The sequence below is a fragment of the Parus major genome, chromosome 19 (genome assembly GCF_001522545.3).
Source record: "Parus major isolate Abel chromosome 19, Parus_major1.1, whole genome shotgun sequence".
In the NCBI taxonomy this organism is placed as follows: domain Eukaryota; kingdom Metazoa; phylum Chordata; class Aves; order Passeriformes; family Paridae; genus Parus; species Parus major.
Window position 1 is genome coordinate 291,115 of NC_031787.1, and position 25,167 is coordinate 316,281.

At 46.8% G+C, this 25,167-nt stretch overlaps 1 protein-coding gene across 2 annotated transcripts in view; it reads right to left on the reverse strand.

The window, feature by feature from the left end:
• The window catches only part of RNF43 (ring finger protein 43), a 42,258-nt gene extending 17,112 nt beyond the window's left edge, over window positions 1-25,146 (reverse strand). For both annotated transcript variants that reach the window (XR_004499843.1, XM_033518908.1), the window contains exons 1-2: window positions 24,709-25,146; window positions 23,352-24,597 (exon numbers count right to left, since the gene is read on the reverse strand). Coding sequence is in view for 1 of the 2 variants with exons in the window: in XM_033518908.1 (XP_033374799.1) it covers window positions 23,352-23,588 (237 nt within the window). In the remaining variant the exon portion in view is untranslated. The remainder of the gene's footprint in view (window positions 1-23,351; window positions 24,598-24,708) is intronic.
• Between the last annotated feature and the right edge of the window lie 21 nt (window positions 25,147-25,167).

Sequence of the window (25,167 nt, forward strand, 5' to 3'; positions counted from 1 at the left end):
GAGCTCTGCCTGCCCAGGCCTCTCTCCCCTCATGGGGTCACTGCCAGCCATAGCTGGTTCTTTACACACAGCCTGCGTGGTTGTGTTAATGCTGGTGGTTACACAGCTCAAATCTCCTCCTGCCAAAAGCATTTTCAATACCCTCATGCCTAAGAGTGAGGACAAGAACAAACCAGGTGGTGGGAGATTAGATAAAATCACTTCCATTGTTATTTGTAGCTGGAGAAATGCAAGTGTAGGTATAAGGTCTGGCTAGATTTGGGTTCGAAAACAAGTCCCAGCTCTCTGGGGCAAATTGCACCAGGTCTGGAAATCCCGTTGAAATGAAGGGATGAAATAAAGAACTGGCAAGCTGCTCTAATTACAGCTGAGTAACAGAGCCACATTCAAGCAGCACTGAGGCTGCAGAGCAAACTCTGCTTCTGAGCAGGAAATTCCGCAGCTGCAGAGGAGGGTCCTGCACCCACAGCCACCTGGGGAGGCTCAGCAAGAGCAGAAGTTAATCTCTGCACCATGTCCTGCCCTGCAAGGTCCTGTCAGAGGCAACTTCCTAAATAGAACTAGAAAAAAAAAATCTATATTTCCATTTCAGATAGAAGCATGTATCATGGCCCATCAGTCTCCCTCACCACTGAACTTCAGGCTGTGAAATGCTATTTAATGCTGTTCATGTACAGACTGTGCCATCATGGCTTTAAGGTCCTGACAGTACCACCAAACCATTGTTAAAAAAGTGCTGCTTCAGTCCATCCCAGAGTTCCAAACTCCCAGCTAAACCAGCAGCAAGAACTGATGCATCCTGTGCCTACCAAGAGCCTGCACAGTATTGGTTTGCCATCATCCTAAAGCTCTTGGTACAAAATGCCAGGTGATAAAACTATGAAATTTTAATTAAAATTTTGCTCCTGTGTTCCTAAAACAAGCTGCTTTGTCCTGCACAAAAAAATGCAAATGCATCTCTTTCACAGGCTGACATGAGAAGGAGTTTCCAAGGGGTGCCTTCCAGAGAAGGGCTGATACCTCCACTCCATGCTCTGTCCTGAAATATGTTTTATGTCAGCAGGTCCTGGGCACAAGGACAAAGAGTGAACAGCTAAAGGAATAAATTATTTGCTTTTCAATCTCACTCTGCACTGGCTTCCTGCTGTTCTACTGCCCAGCTGTAGTTTTCTGTGGTATGGATGAGCAAGTGGCTGGTGGAGGACACGAGTCTCTCTCGTTGGACACTGTTGTATTCCCAGAAGTGTAGATGCAAATACATTTGCTGTGATTTGATTCAATGAAACTTGCTGGTACAGCACAGTACACGACAGAAATGGGTTCCTCCTACGCTTACTTGCTAAGACATGAGCTCAGGCCCTCTAGGATCTGCAATTCCATGGCTGCTATCGATGACATCACTGACATCTAAGGAGCTGCAGGAATGCCGAGAATGCAGCTCCGGGCTCCTGGGGATGCTGAGCTCATCTGCTGCTGCAGGAGGAACCAAAGATGGGGTGCCTGGCTCGCACTCCTGCCTCACTTCCAACCTACACTCACTGCTCTTCTTGAGGCCACACAACACCTGGGCAGCACCAGTTTAAACAGCAAAAGTCAAATTGCTTGAAAATTTCTTTGACTGGCATCTTCAGATGCTAAGCAGAAACAAGAATTTCAGCACAGGCCCAAACGGTCAGACCCAAAATTGACATAACCTGTGACTTGGGCAGGAACTGATGCCCAGGAAGTTCCCCCTGAATATGAGGCTGAACTTCTTCGCTGGGCACTGGCCAAGCCCTGAACAGGCTGCCCAGGGAGGGGGTGGGGATATTCCAGACCCATCTGGACACAATCCTGCACCCTGTGCTCTGGGATGATGCTTTTTCTCCTGGTTCTGCAGGGTGGAGGTGGTTGTTGCAATCACAGATTCTCTCTCTCTCTGTCTTCTACTTTTCGTCTTGAGCTCCCTCCCATTCCCAAGGCAGGACGGCTGAGTTGGGCTTACTGCACAGCCATGCTGGAAGCACAGGGAAGAACTTCCTGGTGTGGTACCTCACCCCTCTGTGCCGTAAAACCTCCACACCTTGCCCTGATGGCCTGGGAAGATGGCAGGGATCTCCAAGGGAAGGAGAGAGCTTGCTGTGCTGGATCCCATGTCCAGAGGCACGCCAGGTCCACACAAGGGAGATCTGCAGAGAGCACACTCTGTACAGCTGTGCCTCGCTGGCACCACGGGGAACCTGCTGGTGTCTGCTCACCACTCTGCAAACTCTGCAAGGGACAATCCTTTGTTCCAGCTCAGTTGATATCTGCCCTGATCCAATGCAGTTGCTTTTCCCACCAATATTCCCTGAAGTCACACTGAACAACGTGCGTTTACACTGCCCAGTACACTGAGCCTTTAGTTCCCTCATGCAACTGGCATCCCTGTGCTGGGAGAAGGACAAAAAGCCATTGTAGCCAAAACCTTAAGAGCCTGCCCCAATGGTTTCTGTGGTATTCAGGATCAGTGCAGCACTTGAGAACACAGGGATAAATCATTAACAACTCATTATTGTTCACAGGTATTTTTGGCAGGAAACCATTGAGGTCAACTTGGACAAACTGCTCTGGGGTAGTGGGGGTGGCACTTTTCCTGCAGGAGCATTCAAATCCTCCTCTAATACCAAGAAATAGGCTGGAAGTGCCCTTCCTCCTCACTGAATCTAGTCGAGAGGGAGAACAGCACAGCCCCACCTTCCTGCTCTTCTTGTCCTGAGCTCTCTCCCAGCTCCGGGATCAATCCCTCACATCCACTCTGAGAGCGCTGTTCACCACAGCTCCCCTCGCAGCGTGGGCAGCCTGACAGCCCAGACACCACTCCTCATGTACCAACCCAGCATCTCCCAGCTCCCATCGATCACTTCTGCTGCGGGGAGACAGGGAATTCCCAAACACTGCTGCTTCTCCCAGACATCTGTCCAGGGATGGCTGCTTCTCATGCTCTGGGATACCTGCAGAGATGCTGCTTCTGTACAGCTGTATCAAATTCCCTCATCCTCAGCCAAACTCATCGGCTTAGTGAGCAATGGGGTGGATGAACCCATGTGCCATCTGCTCCCTGGATCATCAGCACTGGCAGCAAACACCGAGAGCCATCTCCATGGTCAATACCCTGTAGGCTGATCCATCCTCACAGCTTCCAGTGCTGTCAGACACTCCAGCTTCCATGGAAAATTCTTCATTCTTGTTGTCATCTGGTTTCCTGCTCAGTGGCCAGCTGGCCACTGACCCCACTGCTATTTAGCTGGTGTAAATCGAGTGCCATAGGACACTTCCAGAGCACCATGATGTGGCAATTCCTCTGAAAATGGGGATGTGGTCCATTTAGAATTAAGTAACCAAACAATTTGGATACAAACAGCTTAAAGACTGTGGTGTGTTGCTCAGTGAGAGCTCCTGCCTAGGAGATACAACACTAACATGGGACTCCTTTCAAATCCCTAAAAAATCCTCCAGAAGATGACATGAATTCAGCTCAGCTGCTCTGGCAGTTTCATGCCCAGCCAGCTTGGGATGGTTCAGTTGTGATTTTTTTTTTAACTAATAAAAAGTAGTTTTCAACTTTGACATTTAAAAATTGCCTTTCATAAGCACAAGAAAATTTATTTCCAAACTCATTGGCTTCTGGACACATTCATGGAAGCCAAGAAAACCAGTCAGGTAACCGAGTCCAGCTCCTGAAGCAGACCATGTTTCCTTCCATCTTTCTCTAAAAAACATTGACTCCACGACTGCAGACCCAGGCAGGGACACTTGTACTGCAAAGGGACATAACAACTGCTTTCCAAAAGCCTGAGGCATGGTCAGATAATTCTAAACAGTTCTTCTGCCCAGCCTGACCTGAGAAGGTTCACGACAGTGCTGCCATCAAGTAGGGTTTAACAGGACTGGTTTTTCCCTGGAATGATAACAGTGTTCCAAGAAAATCCTTTTGAGTTTGACATGGTCATACTGGCTGAGGTACAGCCTGAGCCACAAACAACATTTCAAGGACCTTCATGCCATGAAGCAGCCAAAAGACTTTAAATCCAGCCAGAAAAGTTGCAGGAGTAGAAGTCTTCTCAGCCTACCATGGCACACACAGGGGATCCCCCAGTGCTTTCCTTCCAGGGATTATTCCTTTGCTTTGCATTTTGTCCCACTCTCAGAAATGCACCCAAGAGTTTCTCTGGCTCTGGAGTGTCCCCAAACCTTGTCCATCCCATCCCAGCTGGGCTGTGCCACTATGTGCTGTCCTCTGCTTCCACAACCTCCAAGCTCCATTTCCCTGGTCCTTCAAAACCCCCTTCAAAGCCCAGAACTGGGGATGAACATCAAGTTGATTATAAAACAATTTCTTTTGTTGATAGAAAATTCTTTGCAGGGCGTGAACAGCAGGAGAAAGAAAGGACTCCTCTGAACTGTGAGCTGGCTGGAAAGCCCCGGAGGGCAAGAATCCGATCCCTCCTTTGAGGAGCACGGGCCTGTCTGTACAGGCTGTGGGAGCAGGAGAGCTCTGTGTGTGCAGCTCCAACACTCAGCAGCGCCTACCTGGCCTTGCTCAGGACCAGCCTCCAGCTCGAGCGCAGGAAATGGCTCTGCTCCTCCCATCTGCACCCCTCGACAGACCTTGTCCTCCTCACCCCATTAACGCCCTCCTCCAGAGCTCTTCCCCATCACCTCCCTACCCACCTGCCCCATGTGCCCTTCAGCAGCCCCACCATCCACCCAAACACAAATCCTTCTCTCCTCCTGCTCAGAACCACCCCGTGCATCTTTCAGAGCTGCGCAGGAGGCTGCTCCCTCCACGCAATGACCCCAGATTTGGGGAGGAACATCCACCCACCTAATATTTGATATTTACCAATACCCCCCCAAATCCTCTGCCCTGGGTGCAGCCATTCTGCAGATGCCATAGCAACACTTTTAAAAAGACATCCTGAGGATGGGCAGGACATGCTCCTTAGGAGCAAGGAATCTGTTTATCAACACTGAGCTTGACAAGCCATATCCACAGGTTTCATGTTTTCCAGCCCTAGGCAGAAACATCATTCCTTGGGCAGCCATTCCTGCTCTGGATTTTACTGAAATTTACCAAAAATAACATTTCATTCATTTACTGAAAGTAACAAATGCTGAAAAAACTCCAAAGCACCAAAACACCAACAGTGCAGAATGGTTTGAAGTTCCCCTGCCAGTCTGCATCCTAGTACAGGTAACACGTGCAATGCCACAGGCCCAGCAGCACCTCCGGACTCGGCTGTGCCATCCTGAGCAGCACAACTGGCACAGATCCATCCCAGCACCATTTGTGACCCACACCCAGGAAAACCCATGGCTGTGCTGGATTCCCCTATGTTTCCTTTCTCCCTCTGCTCCCTCCAGAGAGGCTTCCACAGCCTCTCATGCAGTGCTTCCATACATACTTTATATAGAGAAGTACTCTATATACTTTATAGAAATACACTATATACTTTATATAGAGAAAGAGCCCCCTGGGTACCTCCTTGGAGTATGGGGCTGCTACCTAGGATCTCAGCTCCCAAGAGGAGATGTGGAAAGACTCCTGGAGACACCTGGTGCACCCTGGAAGATGAGGTTTCCATGAAAGGAGAAAAATCATTTTAGATTACTTCCTTGGAAGAATCTGGGACTGCTACCCAGGATATCCAGTGCCTAAATCAGAGATGAAAAGACTCTGGGAGATGCCTGGGGGTATCTCAGGTAGATCTTGGAAGATGCAAATTCCACAAAAAGAGAAAAAGCATTTTGGCCAGGTTCCCTTGAGCAGTCTGGGGATGCTGCCTGGGATTTTCAGGTCCTGAAATCAAGAGATCAAGACTCCAGGAATGCTAACCACCTTGTCACCTTTGAATTATGAGCCTCAACAAGGCTGGGCAAGAATTTCCACAGTTGCTGTCTGGCTGACTCTGGTGGCAGCCCCTGGTGTGGGGCTCTGCTCATCCCAGTGCCCTCCATCCCACCCAATCAGAACAGAGAGCTCCAGGGGAGATTTCTCATTCTCAGCCTTTTCTGCTATTCCCATTCTTTCTGGAAGAAACACCTGTGCTTGTCCCAGCTCCCCTGCCACAGTGAAAGACGCCCTGGAATCAGTGCAGCTTCCAGCCACCCAGAGTCCTCTCCAAACCCAGGGTGGGGAGGACACCGGGATGTCCATCCCTCTCTCCCCACTGCACCACGGCTGAAGAAACTCCTTCTTGATTCTCACCCTCCTGGCTTTGCTCTAAAGCTCACCAGGCCCCTCCACTGCCACTCACACCCTCCCTGGGCTGGCAGGACATGAGGGCTCCAGCAAGGAATGGAAGGGAAAGTCTGCTCAGGGAGCTCAGCTGAAGTCTGATCAGGACTGAAACAGGAGCTGAGAAGAAAGTGAAGGGTGTGGAAGAATAGGGAGGAGAAGGATTGTTTTGGAGGAGAATAGGTCCAGAGCTCTGGGCAGTTTCATTAGAGGAATATTAAGTAAATGAGTCAGAGCTTGTGGTGCCTGAGGCTCGGGAAAGCTGCTGCTGGAGTGAAGGATGCGAGGGAAGATGAGGATCGTGGCGTGCTGTCTGCGAGCGAGATCCAACCGGGACACAACAAGAGGAAACTTGTTGCCTGCTCAGACTTTGATGAACATTTGCAGAGATCAAGCACTGCAGATGTTCCACTGCTGCCTCCATCTGTGCCTGGTTCCAGCAGCTCTGGGCCAGGCACTCCAGGGAGCCCTTCCCAAGGCACCAGAGCTCCTGGAGTGCCCACACCACACCGATTCCTCAGCGCCCTAAAGACATTTTATATATTCACAGCTGCTATTTGGGGATAAAACTTGTCTCTTAATCCCTGCACCTAAAAAACTGAATATTGCACTGACACCTCACAGAAGAATGCTCTGGGTATCAATAATCCCTGCAGGACTTCCAGGCCAGGCTGGACGTGGCTTGGAGCAACCTGGGTAGTGGAAGATGTCCCTCCCCATGGCAGGGCTTGGAACTGGATGATCTTTAAGGTCTCTCCCAAACCAAACCTTTCTGGTTTGATGAATAAATATCAATAATATATATCATGTATGTGTAAATGTATACATACATATGCATGTATATATATTTATCTTTACATACATCTGTGTGTATAAATATATATAAATATATAATAACTATATAAATATTGACCTGTACTGCAAACACAAAACATAAATATATAAATATAAAAAATTATATATGTTCTTATCTATATTACAAATATATAAATACTGACCTGTACTGCAAACACAAAACCCAAGCCTGAAGTTAAGATGGGTAAACCAAATTGCCTGCGTTCAAATTACAAAATTAATTTCATAAGCACCTGGGAAATTCAAGGTAAAGAAGTTAATTCAGATGTTGTTCTGGTAACAGAGATGCAGGAATAATACAGTGGGTTGCACTAAAATATATTCAATTGCATGAAACAGTTTCAAAGATCTACAGGTTTAAATTCCATGCCAGTATAGAAAAAAAAATACCAAAGCTACCAACTGATGACCTCTCCGTGGTGATGCCAGAGACCAAGAAAGTCAAAGGCAAGTGAGGGAGGTTGCAAAAGTAGAAAAGCACAGTATTAACCACAGAATCCCAGAATCACTGGGGTTGGAGAAGATCTTCAAGACCATGGAGTCCAATCCCCACCTTGTCCCCAGCCCAGAGCAGAGTGACACATTCAGGCTTCCCTTGGCACTCCAAACCTCCCTGGGCAGCCCAGAATTAATGGGTGACTTCAGCCATGGCCATACAGGCAGGGCAAATGTTGTATTGAAGTCTGACTGAAAGACAGATTTTGGTATCTTTATCAAGTCCTTCATGGAAAAGTTTGGAGCGACCTCCAAAGCAGATGCACTAATGGATAGTGCACAGGGGGGCTGGCTGAAGACAGATTATTTATCAAATGGTGGCAATTATATTCAAATTCCCCTATTTTCAGGAAAGATAAATAAATAAGTAACACATTCTTAAACAATTTAAGGCCTAAGAATAAGAAAAGTAGTTGGAAAAACATTTTAGAAAACAAATTAAAAGGCAAAATTTTTTTGGGTTATACAGAAAATATTGAGATATTTTCTGCTGGAGGCTTGGAGTAAATTTATACCATTGAGCCCAAAACCCAACAGTGAATAATAAAGGAAAGGAGAAGACCAAAAAGAAAAGGAAACCTTTGAAAAATGGAACTTGAATCCAAAGGATGAGAACAGCAAGGACTGTAATTCTGGCAAGTTAAGGAGACTGGTCAAAAGGGAAAAACATGCCAGGGGATCCCGTAAAAACAATAAAGTCTTTTTCAACACATTAGAAGCAGGATGTCTATTAGTGAGTCTCTGTGGCCAACAAATAACTCAGGGAATGAAAGATGCCCTCAAAAAATAGTTGCAAAAAAAGCTACATTAATTGTTTGCATGGTGGGGAAGTCGGGAAGTTCCCATGCAGAGCATTTCAGCATGGTCATAAATTACTTGGGAAAGGGTAAATGAATGAGGTGACAGAATCTGCAGATGAAACAGTCTCTTACCAAATGATCCAAATGATCCAATCTCAGACTGATTGGGAAGACTTGCACGAAGGATCCCAGGGGATGGTTTATTAAGCAACACGACACCAACAGCGCCCACCTCCTCCCATGCTCCCGGCCACACATTCCCCACTGCTCATCCCGTCCTTGACTCCTCCATGAACTCATTCAGCTCATGCAAACATCAGAAAATGAACCCAGCAAGTAAAAGCTGAGCATCTGCTGCAGCTGTAATGAGTTGGACAGGTTTGGGAAAGGGTCTCAGCAAGTGAAGGATGAGTTAGGGCACAGCAAGTACCAGAGGGGAAAGCAGCAGTTAGGGAAAAAGGAGAGAAGTCCTGCACAGCAAGGAGCTGGGACCAGCCCTGTGTGTAACTGCTGGTGAAATGGCTCGGTGCTGGGAGAGGGGAGATGAAGAACCAGTGAGGACAAAGGGGGTTATTATTGCTGGGGGAAAAAAGGCAGCAGAGCTGATACAGAATTAAACTCTTGGCCTGGGCTTTCATACCCCCTTTAAACCTGGCTGCAGGCTTTGATGTCAAGTAACTAAACGGATCAGGCAGTTTAGCAAGGCTGGGTTTATGGTGGGCACCTCTGGGGGAGGCTCCCTGAGAGAGCAGCGGTCGCTGTCCTGCTCTCCCCGGACTGGGGCAGCTCAGCCTCGCTCACCTCCCTCTGCAGCCCCCGGACACCTCGGGGGCAGGAAGATGAACACAGCAATCTGTGTCTGCCTGGCTCCACACCCAAACACCCACCCAACACCATCACACTAACACCAAAACAGTATTGCCAGGCAATAAGGAGAAAAAGCATTATCAACTTGACTTTTGTTCAGTTATCTGAATTTACAACCTTGATTTCTCATTTGAGCCTGAACTTCCAGCCAATTGCAGGTAAAAGTACATTGCATTTCCATCTTCCTGCAAGGCAGCCATCCCCCTGCTTCCTGAGGAGATTGCATCACAATTATCCAGGATTTTTATCAAGCAAGATCATGCACATGAGCTCTGAGGATGCAGAATAGACCTGAATACTTGGTCAGCTCCTTTTGGGAGAACACATCACATCTGGCTTCAAGAGACAGAATTTCTTTATTTCTTTGATGTAGAACCTCAATTAGTGTGTTTTTGTTACAAACCACTTTATGGTTTGAACCCTACATATACTCAAACCCATGTCTTTTTCTTTATTGCTCTGCAGCACATCCAAACAGTGGCAAACACCCAGTAGATAACAGTTGGATTGAATTTTCAGGGGTTAAATTATTTCAGTGAAAGAACTTGGAAAACCTGAAAGAAGTTCAATTCCCACCTCAGTGGCTGATGATGTCGAATTTCCAGGCATCTGGTCAGCAGCTCTGTTTACAAGGGTTGTGTCTTTGGGGAGGAAACTGAGAGAAATAAGTGCTTTTTTTGTTGTGTTCCATTTGCTGCTCTGAGGAGCTCTTAATGAATTACCTGAGATGATAATGTGATTAAGTGAGGGCTCTATGCACTGGGGTACATGGGCTGTGCACAGAGGTCTCATACCTGAACAGAAGAGCACAGGAAATGGGTCACTAGAGAAGGCAATTAGTGAAGTGAAGGGAAAATACGGAGAGATGCTTATCTCGTTAAAACATGGTTGGAAACAAAGCAAAACAAACTAGTGAAGCTCAGAGAACCCCAAAGATATCAGCTTACAGCTACAGTCTGAGTGGAAATGGCAGATACATTTCCCCTGTAAATGTATCTGAAAGACAGTTCAGTTCCTGAAGTTACTCTGAACTCTGGCAAAACACAACTGAATATCAAAATTTAAAGATGAAAAAGAAATTACTTTGAAAGTCAGAGTTCTCCCCCTCCACCAGCACTCACTGGGTGATCCCTGAACTGGGCTCTGCGTAACAGAAAAAGTTCTACAGAAACATTTGATAAACAGGATTTTCAGTTCATTTTTTACCCCAAGATGTTTCATTTCTCAGCTGGAGAGAGAAAAGGGAGTTTGGTACAGATTTGCTTAATGAATAATTCAGCTACAAACTGGAAAAGTCAATCAAATGGAGGAATTCAAATTAGCTCTTTGTGGCAATCTCACTGCAGATAACAAACACCAAGTCCTGCACCATCATAGTGTCAGAAACAAGGCTTGCCACCAGCTCTGATGTCTCTTCCACATGAGAAATTCACATTTTAGTGTGACCAGGCACAGTCTCAGAAACGAACAGAATCCAAGAACAAAGAGCTCAGAAAATACAGAGGGTAAGGGACCTGTACAGTGAAAGCACCGGCTGAAAACAACCAAAGGTCAATGAAAGGACAATATCATGATGAAATAACAAATTAACATAGCCTGCCAGACTGATATCATGGTCAAAAGGTCAGATGTGAACCTCTGGGTACAATTCAGATGAGGAGATCGAAGATCACAGGAATTGCCAGACTGAATTAAAGGAAATCCGTAACAAACACCCAAACCATGGACTGGTTTGCGTGGTCACAAGGCAGCCAAACCATCACTGACCTCTCCAGGCAATGTGACCCCTCCACTAGGACACAGACAAGACACAATTCAATAAAACACCCTTCAAATATGTGCTAACATACACACATGCAAGAAAAAAATCTTCAAAGGTCTTAAGATTCAGCAGCTTCCACCTGGGCTCCAGAGGATTTTTCAGGGAAGCAAAGGAACACTCCCAAAACATCCACAGATTTTCAGCCTACCTCCTTAAGCCCATGTCCACACAGATACTTAGCCGGAGTTTAGAAAGTATTAAAAATCTCTCAAAGTTCTCAACATAGTCAACAGAATTAAACAAACACAAGGAAGTTTGTCTTCATGGAAACATCAGCCTCACTCCCTGCATTCATCTTGTTTGCACTATGGCCACCCAAAGCACCAGTTTCATTCCACCTTTTTCCCCCTGATTTCAGCAATGATGGCACAAGGTTCCCAGTCCTGCTGGAAGAGGGAAGATGTTCCCAGCATTAAGCTGTTCTTTGGGATGCACATTTCCAACGTGCATGTGCTCAGAACAGGAAGCAGGGACAGACTCCCACTGTGGGCCAAAAATTCACCCCAAGAACAAGACTGCAGTGGATGCAGGGAGAGTAGTTCATGTGGATTTGTACATCTCCAAACAGACCAATTACCACCCCTTTATCTCCTTCTCCTCTAAGTGACAGTCCACATACACACGAGGGGTAACTCCACCCAGTAATTCTCTCTCACAGTAAGTGGGTTGGGTACCTGAAGCACTTCAGAGCAGTCTGCAAGCCACAGTCTGCCTGATCTGAGCCTTGCTGGAAGCACCAGCAGTGGTGGAGAGTTTCATGGAGCTCCACAGCCATGCAATGGAGCCATCCTCTGGAGAGGCCACTGAACCACTTGACCTTTGATGGAATTTACTGATGGCTGGAGGCACAAGGCTTGGGCAGTATCACAACATCTCCTGATACAGGATGTTATGCAATTATCAGTGCCACTGCACCTCTTCACCTGCAAGCTCATCACACAGATGGAGAGAGGTCTCCTGCGGGGTTTGGTCCTGGGCAGACAGAAGGAGATGTTCTGTTTGACATCAGTGTCTGAGGAAACCAAGCTCTCTGTCCATGTCTGGGGGTCACTGGGGGAAAAGAAGGGCCATTTTCTGGCTCCAGCAAAACTTAGGTACGACCTCAGGAAAACACGTAAGAAACCTTATCTGGGAAGGGGAACCAAAGGTTCATCCAGCCCAGCATCTCTGCCTTGACAGTTGCCAACAGCAGATTTCTGAGGGAGAAATAACAGGACAAGCTTGTAGGGCTTCTGTCCCAGGTATTCTCCAAGCCTCCAACACTTTATAGACTCCCCGAGGCAAAGCTGGGACCAGTTATTTCACAGCCATTGATGGAGCCTTCTCCCATTCATTAGTTCCAGTGGTTTTTGAACCTCCATAAACTTTCAGCATCCACAGCAGTTCCTGCAGCAAGGGATTGTACATGTTAATTGTGCAGTGAGTGAAGAGCACTCCCCTTTGAAGCTGACTCTTTGCAGCCTCATGTGATGCCCCATTATTTTCATATGGATAGAAACTAACAGTCAATCCCTATTCATGACTCTGTGGATCTTCTCTGTATCACCCTTCAGCTGCCAGAAGAGAGTTAGTCCAGTTTGCTGTTCTTTGGATAAAACACATCTTATGCTTCCTTTTATCCCTGTGTTTTTCTCCAAGCATCTTCCAATACAGCTACTGCTTTTTTAGAGCTGGTACATCCAGGGGTACCTGGGATTTCCACAGAAGCTCAGAGAGATCCTCTGGCTTATTCCCTCATTTTCATTGCTAATATTCCCTTTGTCTTCATTACAACCACTACATACCAAGCTGACATTGACAAGGACCAGTCTGCTAAAATCACAGTACGCAGTTGTGGCAATGGGCAAATGAAAGCCCATCACCTGAATGTGGAGAAATGACTGATTCTCCCTGTCCTCCTCAAGTATTTGGTCTCACAAGGTCATGCAATGATTCACAGATAAACCTTGTCTTCATTACTTCTAATTAGATCATGTAAAGCTCTAGAACATACTAAGAGCTCCTGTTAGTTAATTCTCATCAATATTTGGGAGAGCACAGCTACAGCACACACAGCTCCTTCCAAAGGGAAAGTGTGCCAGTTACTGCCTCCACCTGCTTCTTCTATTTCCATTATTTATGGAATTCCAGGAGCCTCCTTCTTAATGCACATGTGAGTTATCCTGGAGGTCTTTGCATTTGGGAAATTCAGCCAGACCTGCCCAACTGATGCCACTCTTGACTCCTTCACATCCACTTTTAACACTCTGTGTTATAATTTCTGTCAACTTATCATTTTACAACGCACTGCTCTGGGCTTTTGTGGATGAATTGGAGCTCAGAAAAACACGGGAATCCCATCAGCCACCTTCTAGGGATTTCCACCAAGAGTTCCTAGACAAGTTAACAGCTCAGTGATTTCACCCTCCCCAGTCCCTGGGTGATAATGGTGATTGTACCGATCTTCATCACCATCTCATCTCCAGACATTTCAGCCTGAGACACATGGAAGCACAAGGAGAATTGCATTCATTTTTCTGCTGGGAGTTTAGCTGTCCTAAGCACAGATTTCAGACTTTTAGATTTTTTTATAGATCCTAACAATTGTCAGGTGAGCTTTCTGCTGATGACTGAAGAGAATCCAGCATTACCATTTTCAAGTTATTTCTCTTGTCTTTTCACTCTTTTCATGTATTTTTAGGCTGTTCCTCTTTTTTCTAATTCTAAATTAATTCTTAATTCTAATTTCTAATAATTTCTAATTTCTAATATTAATTCTAATAATAGAATTTTCTAATTCTATTTTTTTTAAATCAATTTTTTTCTAATTTATGATTTTCTAATTTCTAATTAATTTATTTTTTTCTAACTTTCTAGGCTAATTTCTAATTTTTGATAATTAATTTCCAATTTTTCTAATTTGTAATAGAAATTTTTCTAATTTCTAATTTTTGCTTTTCCAGGATGCTTTTATATACTTTTTTACTCTTATATTTAGGTATTTTGATATGCTTTTTTCATTTTTCAGGTATTTCTTGAGAGGTACATTTTATCTTAGTTCTTGCTGTAGTGTCCTCAAACACTTTGATGCACAGGATGTAACTCTTAGCTGCCCTCTCAGATTCTTTTGAACGACCTCATTTGTTTTCATGTCACCCTTTCCTAAATTAAAACACAACTGGGGATGAGTTTTGGCCTCAACATCTCAGCAGGAATGAAGCACACGATTGTCACTGTCCCAGGGTGAAGCAGGATTTTGAATGAGGGTGTGGAAAAGGCCAAGGCACCCCCAGTTTGTTCTGTGGAGAAAGCGACCACGGAAGAGGCAGCCAGAGAAGGAACATGAAGAAAAGAGCTGCCACCAACTCAAGCCACAACCAGGTGCGAGGGCCAGAAATGATGAAATGGTGGTTTCTCAACCAAAAGCCAACAAAAGTTATTTGATGATCTTTTTTAACATACGGGCTGCGTGCTGTACAAGCACGTGGGGTTTGTGCATCACTCAAATCTGACGTGCTTCTCTCGTGGAGAAGTTGTGCAAAGTTTACAAACAGCAGCTTCTGGTCCCCTGGAGTGACAAGAGAGAGGTCAGAGGTCCTCTGAAGGAGGCAATAGAAAGAACAGATTATCTTTCTGAGGAGAGCAAAGTGTTGGAATCAAACACTGACAGGCAACAGCCTAAACCCTTCTGGGAACTGCTACTGAGCAAGAACAGCACACACAGAAAAGCAACGAGAGTAACCATCATTCCAAGCCAGATGAAAATTATAAAAGATTAAAAAAAAGATATTTGGGAGAGCAGATGAGGAAAAACAAAAAAGAGCAGAGTGGGACTATGTGGTTTGAAGCATGTTATGTGAAGGAGACCAGGTGAAACAGAAGGTAATGGGGAGGATTTTGGTGGCCCCGGGGAAATGCTTGGAGAGAAGTCTCCAGCACTGACACTCGGGGACAATGTGCACCCACAGCACGGCTGCAGGAGTGCCATCCAACAGCACCCTCAGGGAGCAAGGGAACAGCATCACAAGCAGAAGAATTCCCTCAGGATCTTGGGGAGGTTCCACTTATTCTGGAATAGAACCAACTAAATAAATAAAGCTATAAAGGTAAATAAAAAGTTATTCAGATCATTTTGCAAGGAACAGGACTCAGGACTGGAGCAGTAACACAAACTCTCTCACTACTCTAAGAAGCAGTCAGGGCTGGGTTCCTGGAGCTGTATCTCTACACTGGATGGTAAATATGTGTAAAGTGACCAACTTGCTCAGATTTAACTTCTGATTCAAACGGACCCACAGGAAGCTACAGGAATCATCACCATTCACTCTCTCAGCTGCCTTTCATATCCTTAGAGACACTCCCTATATTTAAACAATGGGAAAGCAACATTTTGGTGCAGGATCCTGCAAAAACTCAACTAATGAAAGAACCAAGGTTCTCCAGTCACTCCCTCAAACTTGTCTCCTCTGCTCTGCTACGTGGTCATCACCCCATTTCCTCTCTAGACAGTGTCTTCACTGTGCCTGCCCTGCTGTTTTTCAGCTTGTTGGCCTTTGTAAGCAGAACTGTTTCACATCTCTAACAGGACTGGAGTGCTGTTCATCTTTTACATCTGGATCAACTCAACCCCAGGGTCATCCTGGCCGAGCTTCTGCGATGGACGTGTCCCCCCTACACCAACACCCCATGGGAACAGCTGCTGAGGAGCTTTGGAAGTAGAAGTTAAAATCTAACCTTCCATGTAATTTTGAATTAGAATTCACATACCTTTTACCAAAACAAAGCAAATTTAATCCCCAAACTGCTTTACTTACATTCAGAGGTAACATGTCATAACCAAACTCAGTCAAAAGCTTTTAATTTGTTTCACAGAGTTTACAGCCAGAGGAATTTACTCAACTCCCCAGTCAGAACTGCTGTGTTTGACAATCCAGTGCATCTCTGCCACTACCCTGATGCTGAGCACAGTAATAAGCATTAGATTAACCCATTTGATCACTGGAGACCAAATTACTGAGATGGAGAACAAAAGAGAGATCAAAGGGCCACTAATGCCCTTAACCAGCCCCTTCAGGGATGGGGAAGTGACAAGGTGAGAATACATCCGTTGATTTAGGCAGATGATTCAGATCTCAACATGCACAGGAAGAGGATACACACCCAAAATTTCAGATAATTTGAACGGGGTAGCTGCAGGGGGGAAGAGAGTCTTCCACAGAAATCCGGCGGCACAGGGGTAACCCACACAACCTGAGCACATCCAAACCAGTCTTCTCTCTCCTACCTTTGAACACTGACCTACATGTTTGAATGCCTTGCTCTGAGGTGAGGCCAATCTTTGATGCTCCTTAAAACAAGATGAAAAGGTCCCAAGACAACTCTTGGCCAACTCCCGGCTGAGCTGTGCTGGCAGCAGGCCCAAAGCTCCGAAGCATGAGATGTGATTACAATTCCTTAATGCAGCCTGAGAGTGTTGTGGGCAAATGAAAGGCTGTGCAGCACTTCCTGTCCTTTACAGCCAAGGAAATAAGGGGAACAATAAACAGGTATTAAAACTAAGTAATAAATCACAGAACTCAAAGACAGAAGAGACCACCATGACCATCCACACCACTTCTGTCTACTTTACACCTGTCCTGCTGCAGCCAAGCTCGAGACCTTGAACGGAGGGAACGCCAAAAGGGTAATAAAATATGGATGTGCATCACTCAGGTGTGATATAGTCCCTCGTACTGAGATTCATTTTACATTTCTGCTTTGTTTATAACCCAAAATTTCACTTATTTGACTCTTGGCAGTCCCTGCAACACAGACTGTTGTGACACTGAAGATGATAGACCTGAAGGTTTACACTGCACGTTTCCCATTGCACTTGTTACTTTTCCCAGTTTAGGTTAAAAGCTGCTTGTTTTCATACTGTGACTTTTGGACAAAGTCCACAGAAAGCTTTTATGCAAGGCTGTGAACATTTTAGGCTTTCAGGCATGTTTTTCTGCATGGGAAGCCACAGAGATATATTAAATAAAAATGCATGTCAATTTTTGTCCAAAATCCAGCCTGATAGAACAGAGCCCTCTTTGATCATACTGAGTTGGTGTCATTTGTATTTCTTTGACAATTCTGAAAGTTTTCGATTAAAAATAATGAATTCACATGCAGTTCAGAACAGCCTTCCTCAATCCACAGGAAATGCCCACCAAAGCTTTCATTTCATGGAGGCACAGAAAAAAATTTCAGTAATGGTTGAGAACCATTCAGCCACAAACTGAGCCTGGCTGCAGCCTGCAAGGCTCCCTCCTGTAATGCCACCCCTCTGCCAGCTTATCTTTGGGAAATGTCCACTTGTTCCCTGGATGTATTCCAGGGCCTGAGCATGGCCAGATGTCCTCTACTGACTGTCACTCACCCCAGCGCTCTGGCTTCAGTCTCCTGACCACAGATCTCTGCCACCAGACCTGTCACCTTTTCAGTGCCGAAAATCTTCAGTTCACCATGGATCTGCACCCACCCTCATAAAAAATTCAACTGCAACTACAACCAGCAGCAGATGGTGCACTGGGAAGCTGGGAGATTTAGGTTTAAAGTCCTCTAAACTCCTTCAGCAGGGAACAGTTTCCTGTCACGTTTTCAGGGCGAGGAAAGGAGAAGACACACCATGGAAAGCTGCAGCTCAGGCTCTGTGTGCTCAGGAGAGGGGTGGAGGTTCAGAGCAGCCTCTCAGATCGACCTTTTCTAGCAGCCAGCTCTAACTGAGGTTCACACTCTGCATCTGGGTTTTAATGCCTCACCTTCCAGTTACACTTAAATCCTGCACCAATACTCAACTAATCCACACTGTGGGTTACACTGGACACTGCCAACTCATACCCTGTGTCCAATTTCTAAGAGATCTGCTTGGGCCAAATGATTTCTTCAGCACCACCACTGTCCCTGTGCTGGGTGACCACAGCTTTTTGAGTCACTGCTTCACGTGTTCCCCAAGACAGTTTCTACTTCCATGTAGCACAGAATCACAGGATGGTTTGGGTTGGGAGGGACCTTGATGCTCACCCTGTTCCACCCCTGCCATGGCAGGGACACTTTCCCCTGTCCCAGGCTGCTCCAAACCCCATCCAGCCTGGCCTTGGGCACTGCCAGGGATCCAGGGACAGCCCCAGTCCTGTGCCAGGGCCTCAGAACCCTCACAGGGAAGAACTTTCTCCTAATACCTAATCTAAACATAATGTTTTTTGCATTGAACCCATTCCCCCGTGTCCTGTCTCTCCAGGCCCTTGTAAATGGTCTCTCTCCCTCTTCCTTGTTGGCTCCTTCAGGTACTGGAAGGCCAGGACTGGGTAACCCTGGAACTTTATTTTTCCAGGCTAAACATTTCCAAATGCCTCAGCCTTTCCTGAGCAGTATCCATGTGCTATGTAAAAACATGGGTTTTTTCCTCTGTAGGAGCCATTCCTCCCAGAGCTTCAGTGCAATTTCCTGTTAATGGTTTGTGTCAGAGTCACTTTTTGGTCCTTGTGCACCCATTTTTATTGTGCTGCAGTCAGGCCAAGTGGCTCCAGTACTGCTGTTTCTGAGGCAGCTCTGGCACATCCACGCTAAGTCAAGTCTGTGAACCTGAGTACAAAACTGCTCCTTTGAACTGCCTCACATTGTGCTACCTGAGCAGTTTATTCACATGTCATTTAAGTCCCCATTATCATTTGGTTCGACTTTCCCACTTCTTTGATCTCTGTCAACATTATGCACTCAACATCCTTTTGTGGATGCAGGAGCTGGGAGTAAGACTGCTCAGGTATTTACTGTGGGTTGGGAGTGGAAACCTCTGGGAGCAGAGGTGATTCCAATTCCAGCTGCAAGTGCACTGCAGCACTGGGAACAGTCTCCTTTGTCCAGGGTGATCCCAGAGCGTTCATCACAGCAATTCCAAGGGCCAATTATCACTGCTCTTCTGAACCCTCCTCCTCTAACTGGGTCTGTGATTGAGTTTCTCCTTCTGAATGGTACATGCCACCTAAAAAAAAGGGGAATTCAGGCTCCTCCTCCAGTTCTCACTCAATCCATCCTAAATAGATCAATCTGAATGTTTTTTAAATGATTTTTTCAGGGGGGAGAGGAGGAAGGAGGATAATCCTTGGTTTGGGGATTCAGAGCCTTTAGGGAGCTTTTTCTGTGGGTTTGTTCAGGTTTGATGTTATTTTCTTCAAGGTTTTTTCCTGAAGTGGTAAGTTAAAACACTGCACTCCGTGGGTAAGTGAAATTTGACTTTCTCCCACAATCCCCTCATTATGAAACTACTGAGTTTGTACAGAAATGGAATGAAATTGCAATGAAATAATGGATGTTGGGAAAACTAGTTCTACACAGTTACTGCCTGCCCAGTAAGACTGTGCTACTGTCCCACACATGCACTGGAATTCTCTGTGTCAGCAGGTGAAGGGATTGGGAATGCTGATCACTTTGCCCTCCCTGCAGTAATGTGAGGTTATCCAGCTCTTTTTAAATATCATTAACAGGGGCTCTACCCAAACTTTTAACACTTTTCTCTCAAATACCCTGGAACTCGACTGTACCAGCCCCTGCCACTCTGCACAGACTAAAGGAAATCATCCTTTCCCCTGTGCAGAAGATGAGGGTTATACACACTCAAATAAAGAGAGATTAATGCTCAGTTTTTATAATGCACCCTTGAATCTTGATCATCCTTGAACTGTCCTAAACCAGACTGTAAGTGATGAACAAGATCTTAAACATAAAGATTTCTTTTCTTTCACAATAAGATTTGCACATGTTGTAACTCAAATTAGAGGAATCCTCTCTCAACTCTCTCCAGTGACTCTCCTTTTCTTTCCAAGACATTCCTTATTTTCCTATTTACCTTCAAACCAACATCAACTCTCTCCAATACCAAGTGGAGACTGAGTCAAGGGCAAGAAGGAAACTGAGTCTTATTCCTGAAAAGTCAGCCAACAGAGCAGCAGAAGTATCAAAAAAAGAAGCTGAAAAATCTCTATAGCAATCCTGTGAAAGGGAGTTCATCTGCAAACAGCCATGGGAACTGTAATTTTGAGGGCATGTCAAATCCTGAGCTGCTCATGGATTGTCCATTGTTGGTAAGTTCCATGTATGTTCCTTCCTACTTGTGTAAAAGCTTTGGTTCCTCCAGCTGTAATAAAGGGCCAGGTTTTGACTCCCAAAGGACTTTTAACATCAGTTCAGGCTCCTGCAGTGGCCTAGCAGAGATCACAAAATCCCAGAATGGTTTGGGTTGGAAGGGATCTTCAAACTCATCCAGTGCCACCCCTGCCATGGCAGGGACACCTTCCCCTGTCCCGGTGTCCAGCCTGGCCTTGGGCACTGCCAGGGATCCAGGGACAGCCCCAGCTGCTCTGGGCACCTGGGACAGGCACTGCCCACCCTGCCAGGGGAGGATTCCTTCCTGATTTAAACCTCCATACCTAAATTTCTAATTTGGAAACTGGCAGTGAGTAACGCAGGTGCTTCCCGTGTCCAGCAAGAGTTAATGCTCCGAGCAGGTGCTCCCTGAACAAGCTGGAGCACTGCACAAGCCTGGAGATGATTTCTGCAAGAAGTCTGAGGTGTTGCTTTTTTGACCTATAAAGGCTTAAGTGGCTCTGCCTGCTTGAGAAATTCCTCTCCCTTTGCATCACACGGCAGCAGCAGCAGCAGCAGCAGGGTTGGAGTGCCAGAGGAACAGTGCCAGGGTTACGGTGGCGGCTCCCTGGCACCTTCCTGCTCACCCACTGGGCAGCAATGGAAACCCAGAGATTCCCCACAAAACCGCTCACAGGGGCAAAGGCTGAGAGGGGAATTCAACACTGGGGCTCTTTTATTGTAGGTAGAGAGGAGATTGCTAAAGTTGGCTTCCAAGATGTAACACACCACAACCAAAGTCCATTGCTGTAGGTGATCCTGGAAAATGGGGCAAGGAGAAATGAAACCAGGAAAACATTCTGGAAAAAGTACCTTTGGTGAGCCTCCATCATTTACATGCAGGGTTTTCTGTATTAAATTAAGAATGCATTTCTAAAAATATATTGACCAGAGCACTATGAAGATAATTATAAGTCATAATAAAGAGAACGTGACTTGACTACAGGGTCAACTCTGCAATCCTGATCCTTGGGCAATCCTGTTCTACCTCTGCAGGAAGAGAATATTGCTTTGGAAACAGGACTGGGCCATCCATGCCTCTCTTCCAAGCTAAGTTCTGCAGTTTGTGTTCTCCTGGACAGGCTGACTGCACCTTCCAGAGCCTGACATAACCAAGACCCTTCCAAAAATGCTGTAAAAGCCCCACTTCTTGACTCAATAACTAAATGTACCGTATTATGTCGCTAAACTACATTTGAAGAATCAATTGTGCAGGTATGTCTGCACAGCTTTAGGTTTATTTATTAGGCAGGAGTTCCAGTGACATCCAAGTTAAGCATGTGGCTCGATGTTTTTGCAAGATTGGGGTGTTGACAGCCATGTGCAAAATGAGATGCCCCAATAAAGCCTGGTTCTGGTGGGTTTAATATCCCACTATCTAAAAGCAAACTGAAAAGTGTTTGTCCCACTGATTTCTTACTTATTTTGTACCTGAAGAGTTACGCCCCCATTTCGTGTTTTCTCTTTCCAGAGGTAAGAACCCGGTACTGGATCAGGACCCAAACAATTCTAAACGTTGTTTTATCGGCCAAGTTTCGATGTTTAGCAGCAGAATTAGAAAGCACAGCCCGAGATCTGCAGGAGAGGTCACAGGTACGCTTGGCTAAGCCACAGCAGTGCCTGGCACCGGGCAAACATCCTGCTGCAGGAGGCACAGCCTGACCCGGTCCAGCGCTGGCTCCAGGGGATGGGGGCAGGAGCTCAGCTGAGCACACACAGGGGCACAGTCAGGACCTGGGGCACAGTCAGGACCTGAAACACACCCAGGCCAGCTCAGTGTCTGTGTGCCCAAACTCAACAGGCTGCACTGCAGCTTCCCCAGCCCGCTCCATCTGGAGGATGACTTCTAAAGGATGAAACTGGACACTATTCACAGCTTTTTATTGCAAACACCTGCTTGATGCTGCTGTGATGGCACAAAATTCCCACCTGGCACTGCTTCATTTGCTTAGAAACCTCCACACATCCCTCAGGACAGGCTATCATCCTCCCGTTTCCAAAAGGTCCTACTCTATACTTTGTGCTCCGTTGCAACATCACTGCAGCTTTTGTACGGAGTAAATATTGACTTTCCTGGACATTGCCTCACAACAGAAGAGGACCTTGAGTACATTTGTCTCAGATATTTTTTTAGCCTGGTAATATAATTTTATAGCAGAGATTTCATTCTAAGGAGTTCAAAAGACATGGAAAATCAGGTTTTATTAATGTCACAAACTGTCCATGTTTACTTTCAGACAGCTGACCATGTTCTAAAGCTGGCTCAACTGTCCTTCTCTTCTTAAAAAACTACACAAAATTTATTACTTTTATTTAAATTTCCAGATTACAAATTTAATTAAGATTTCAACATATCCCGTTTGGAAAGTCCTGGAAAAATCCAGAAAGACTTAATACTAACACAGGCTATTTCGTCTTTTTTTTTTGTTCTCAAGAATAAAGCAGGCAATTGCCAGGCAGATGAGCCACAGAACGGAGAGAAAACACAGCAGGTGTCAGGAAACCAAGCTCCAAACTTGGATCTGTTCAGTGAATGGCTCAGCTCTGGCTGTGCAGCACCTGCACCTCCTACCCCGGCGTGGAGAGACTCTCCCGTTAATAAAGGTCAGAGAACAGCAGTAATTCATCTATGAAAATACCTGGTGGTGCCACCACTGGAGCTCCTGTGTAGGTAACATTCACCCTCCAGGTACAGGCAACAACAAGCAGGGCCAGGGATCCTGGTGGCCACAGCCAGGATGGGTTTGGGAGCTCAAACTGAACCCCGACCTCGGCAGAGAGTGTGGAAAACCTCATGAATTTCAGAGAAAAAAACACCAGTCCTGTTTTCTGTCGGATGTTTCACATCCCGACATGTGACTTGACACACTCAGCTTTATAACATCAATTAAGATACGAAATAATCTCGATGGACTCAGCCGAGCACACGCACAGTTCAGCAGCTCGGCCCGAAGGAAGGCTCAGCCTTCGCCCGCCGCCGCTCCCCGGCCCCGGTGGCCGAAGCCCGGGGACAGCGCACGGAGCGCGGCACAAATGCAGAGCTCCACAACGGGACACGGGAGCCGAGGCCGCCGGGAGGGACAGGGGACAGCACCGCTGCTCTTACCTGGAGCAGTTTCCCTTCGGCCGGAGTCACCTCGGCGACGTTGGCGAACTCCCCTTCCAGGATGATGGGCTCCACCTTGAGCGGGATGACCCTGATGATGGCTTTCTGCGCCGCCGCCCGCTCCGACTCCACGGCCGCCGCCAGCGCCAGCCCGGTGTGGCCCAGTCCTGCCTGCAGGGTCGCCATGAGCAGCCAAGGCCAGAGGACAGCCAGCTGCACCTGGGGGCCAGCACTCATGCTACCAGCAGCGGGCTCGGGCCGCTCATACCGCTCGGGAACGCGTCCTCAGCGCGGCGGGCCCGGCGCTCCCGGCGCTCCGCTCACAGCGGGGCTCGCTCACCGCGGCTCCCCGGCTCTCGCCATCCGCGCTCCGCTCGCCCCGTGCCACGTGCTCAGAGGCCGCCGCGAGCTCACAGGCATATTTTAAACAAACAAACTAAAAAAAAAAACAAAACCAGCCCAGTATCCTAAATTGTGAGTCTCTCCTCCGGCAGATAAATCCAGAAGGATCAAGGAAACAGGTTGTAAGCGAGGAGTCAGTTTGGGTGCACAGGGAGCATTAGGAACTCCTCGGTCCCACGGAGATGAGGCACACGGAGGTCTCCCCGCGGATGTGGAGGCCTCCTGTCTCCTGGCCAAGAGTTAGGAAGATCCACAGGTCCAAAATATCCATCCCAAATACCCTCGAGAGACACCTCACCTTCTTGCCAGCATTCCCACAGCATAAGCACAACCCTGAATGTTATGCGCAGCGATTGGTATCCTTCCCAGAAATTAGGCAGGCGGCATTCCTTGAATTTATGGTGACGAGAAGGCTCGCTCCGGTACCGTTCCCTTCCAAATGCAGTCGATCCCTTCCATCTCCCACATGCCAGAAGCGCTTCATTCAAGTTTGGAGACGAGCTTTACTTTTCCCTTAGAAGCTCATGCTCACAGTCTGACTCCGGGTAGAGTTCTCGAAGGTAATTAATAAAACACAGAGCTCCTCTTCACGGCTGGAAGTTCCCAAGAAATAAAAAGGCCCCCAAACACTGCCGAAGTTTAGACACGAAGCCCAACAGGTATCAGGCAGAAAGTTACGGCGTATCTGGTTTCTCTGGCACTATTTCTGTGCGCGCCCGAGTTCCGGTATGACCACTTCCAAGCACGCCTTACGAGGATCCCGACTCAAGGCCCCACAAAATAAAATAGAAAGCTCCACGGTCTGCCCAAAGGTCACATGAAACGCATCGAGGAGTCTTCATAACTGGGAGAATTAAGACAGAAAGTGTTTTCGATTTAACTGAAGTTACAGTGATCGCACGGCTCTGGAGAGAAAAGGAGATTTACAAGGAAAAAAAAAAAAAGCTTTGCAAACCTGTTAGGCAGCGAGCCTGCTGGAGTCCGCAGGGGCCGGGCCGGGAGGGAATGCTGCTGTAAATCCCAGGCAAAAGTTACTTCCAGTAGCTTAACAAAACCATGTGGCTCTGAGGATGTTTGGGCTCGGTCTTAAAAAAAAATTAAAAAAAATAAAAATTGGAATTTGTAACCGAAAAAAAAGTATTAAAAAAAAGAAGCAAACTCTCTCTCTCGCACACACGCAGCAGGCAGGTAGGTGCAAGCGGAGCTCCACAGCCCGAAAGAGGATCCAGGGAGATCAAAGGGAGAAAATTACAACAGCCAGAAAGCTCCCGGGACAGGCATGGCTGCAAGTGAAGTGTCCGCATGTACTCGGCCGAGCTGCGCTGCACCCCCGCGCTCCGGGCAGCTTCCCAAGCGCGGCGTCCCCGCAGCGGAGGCGGGCACCGGCCGTGGCGGCGAGCGCGGCCGGCGGGCA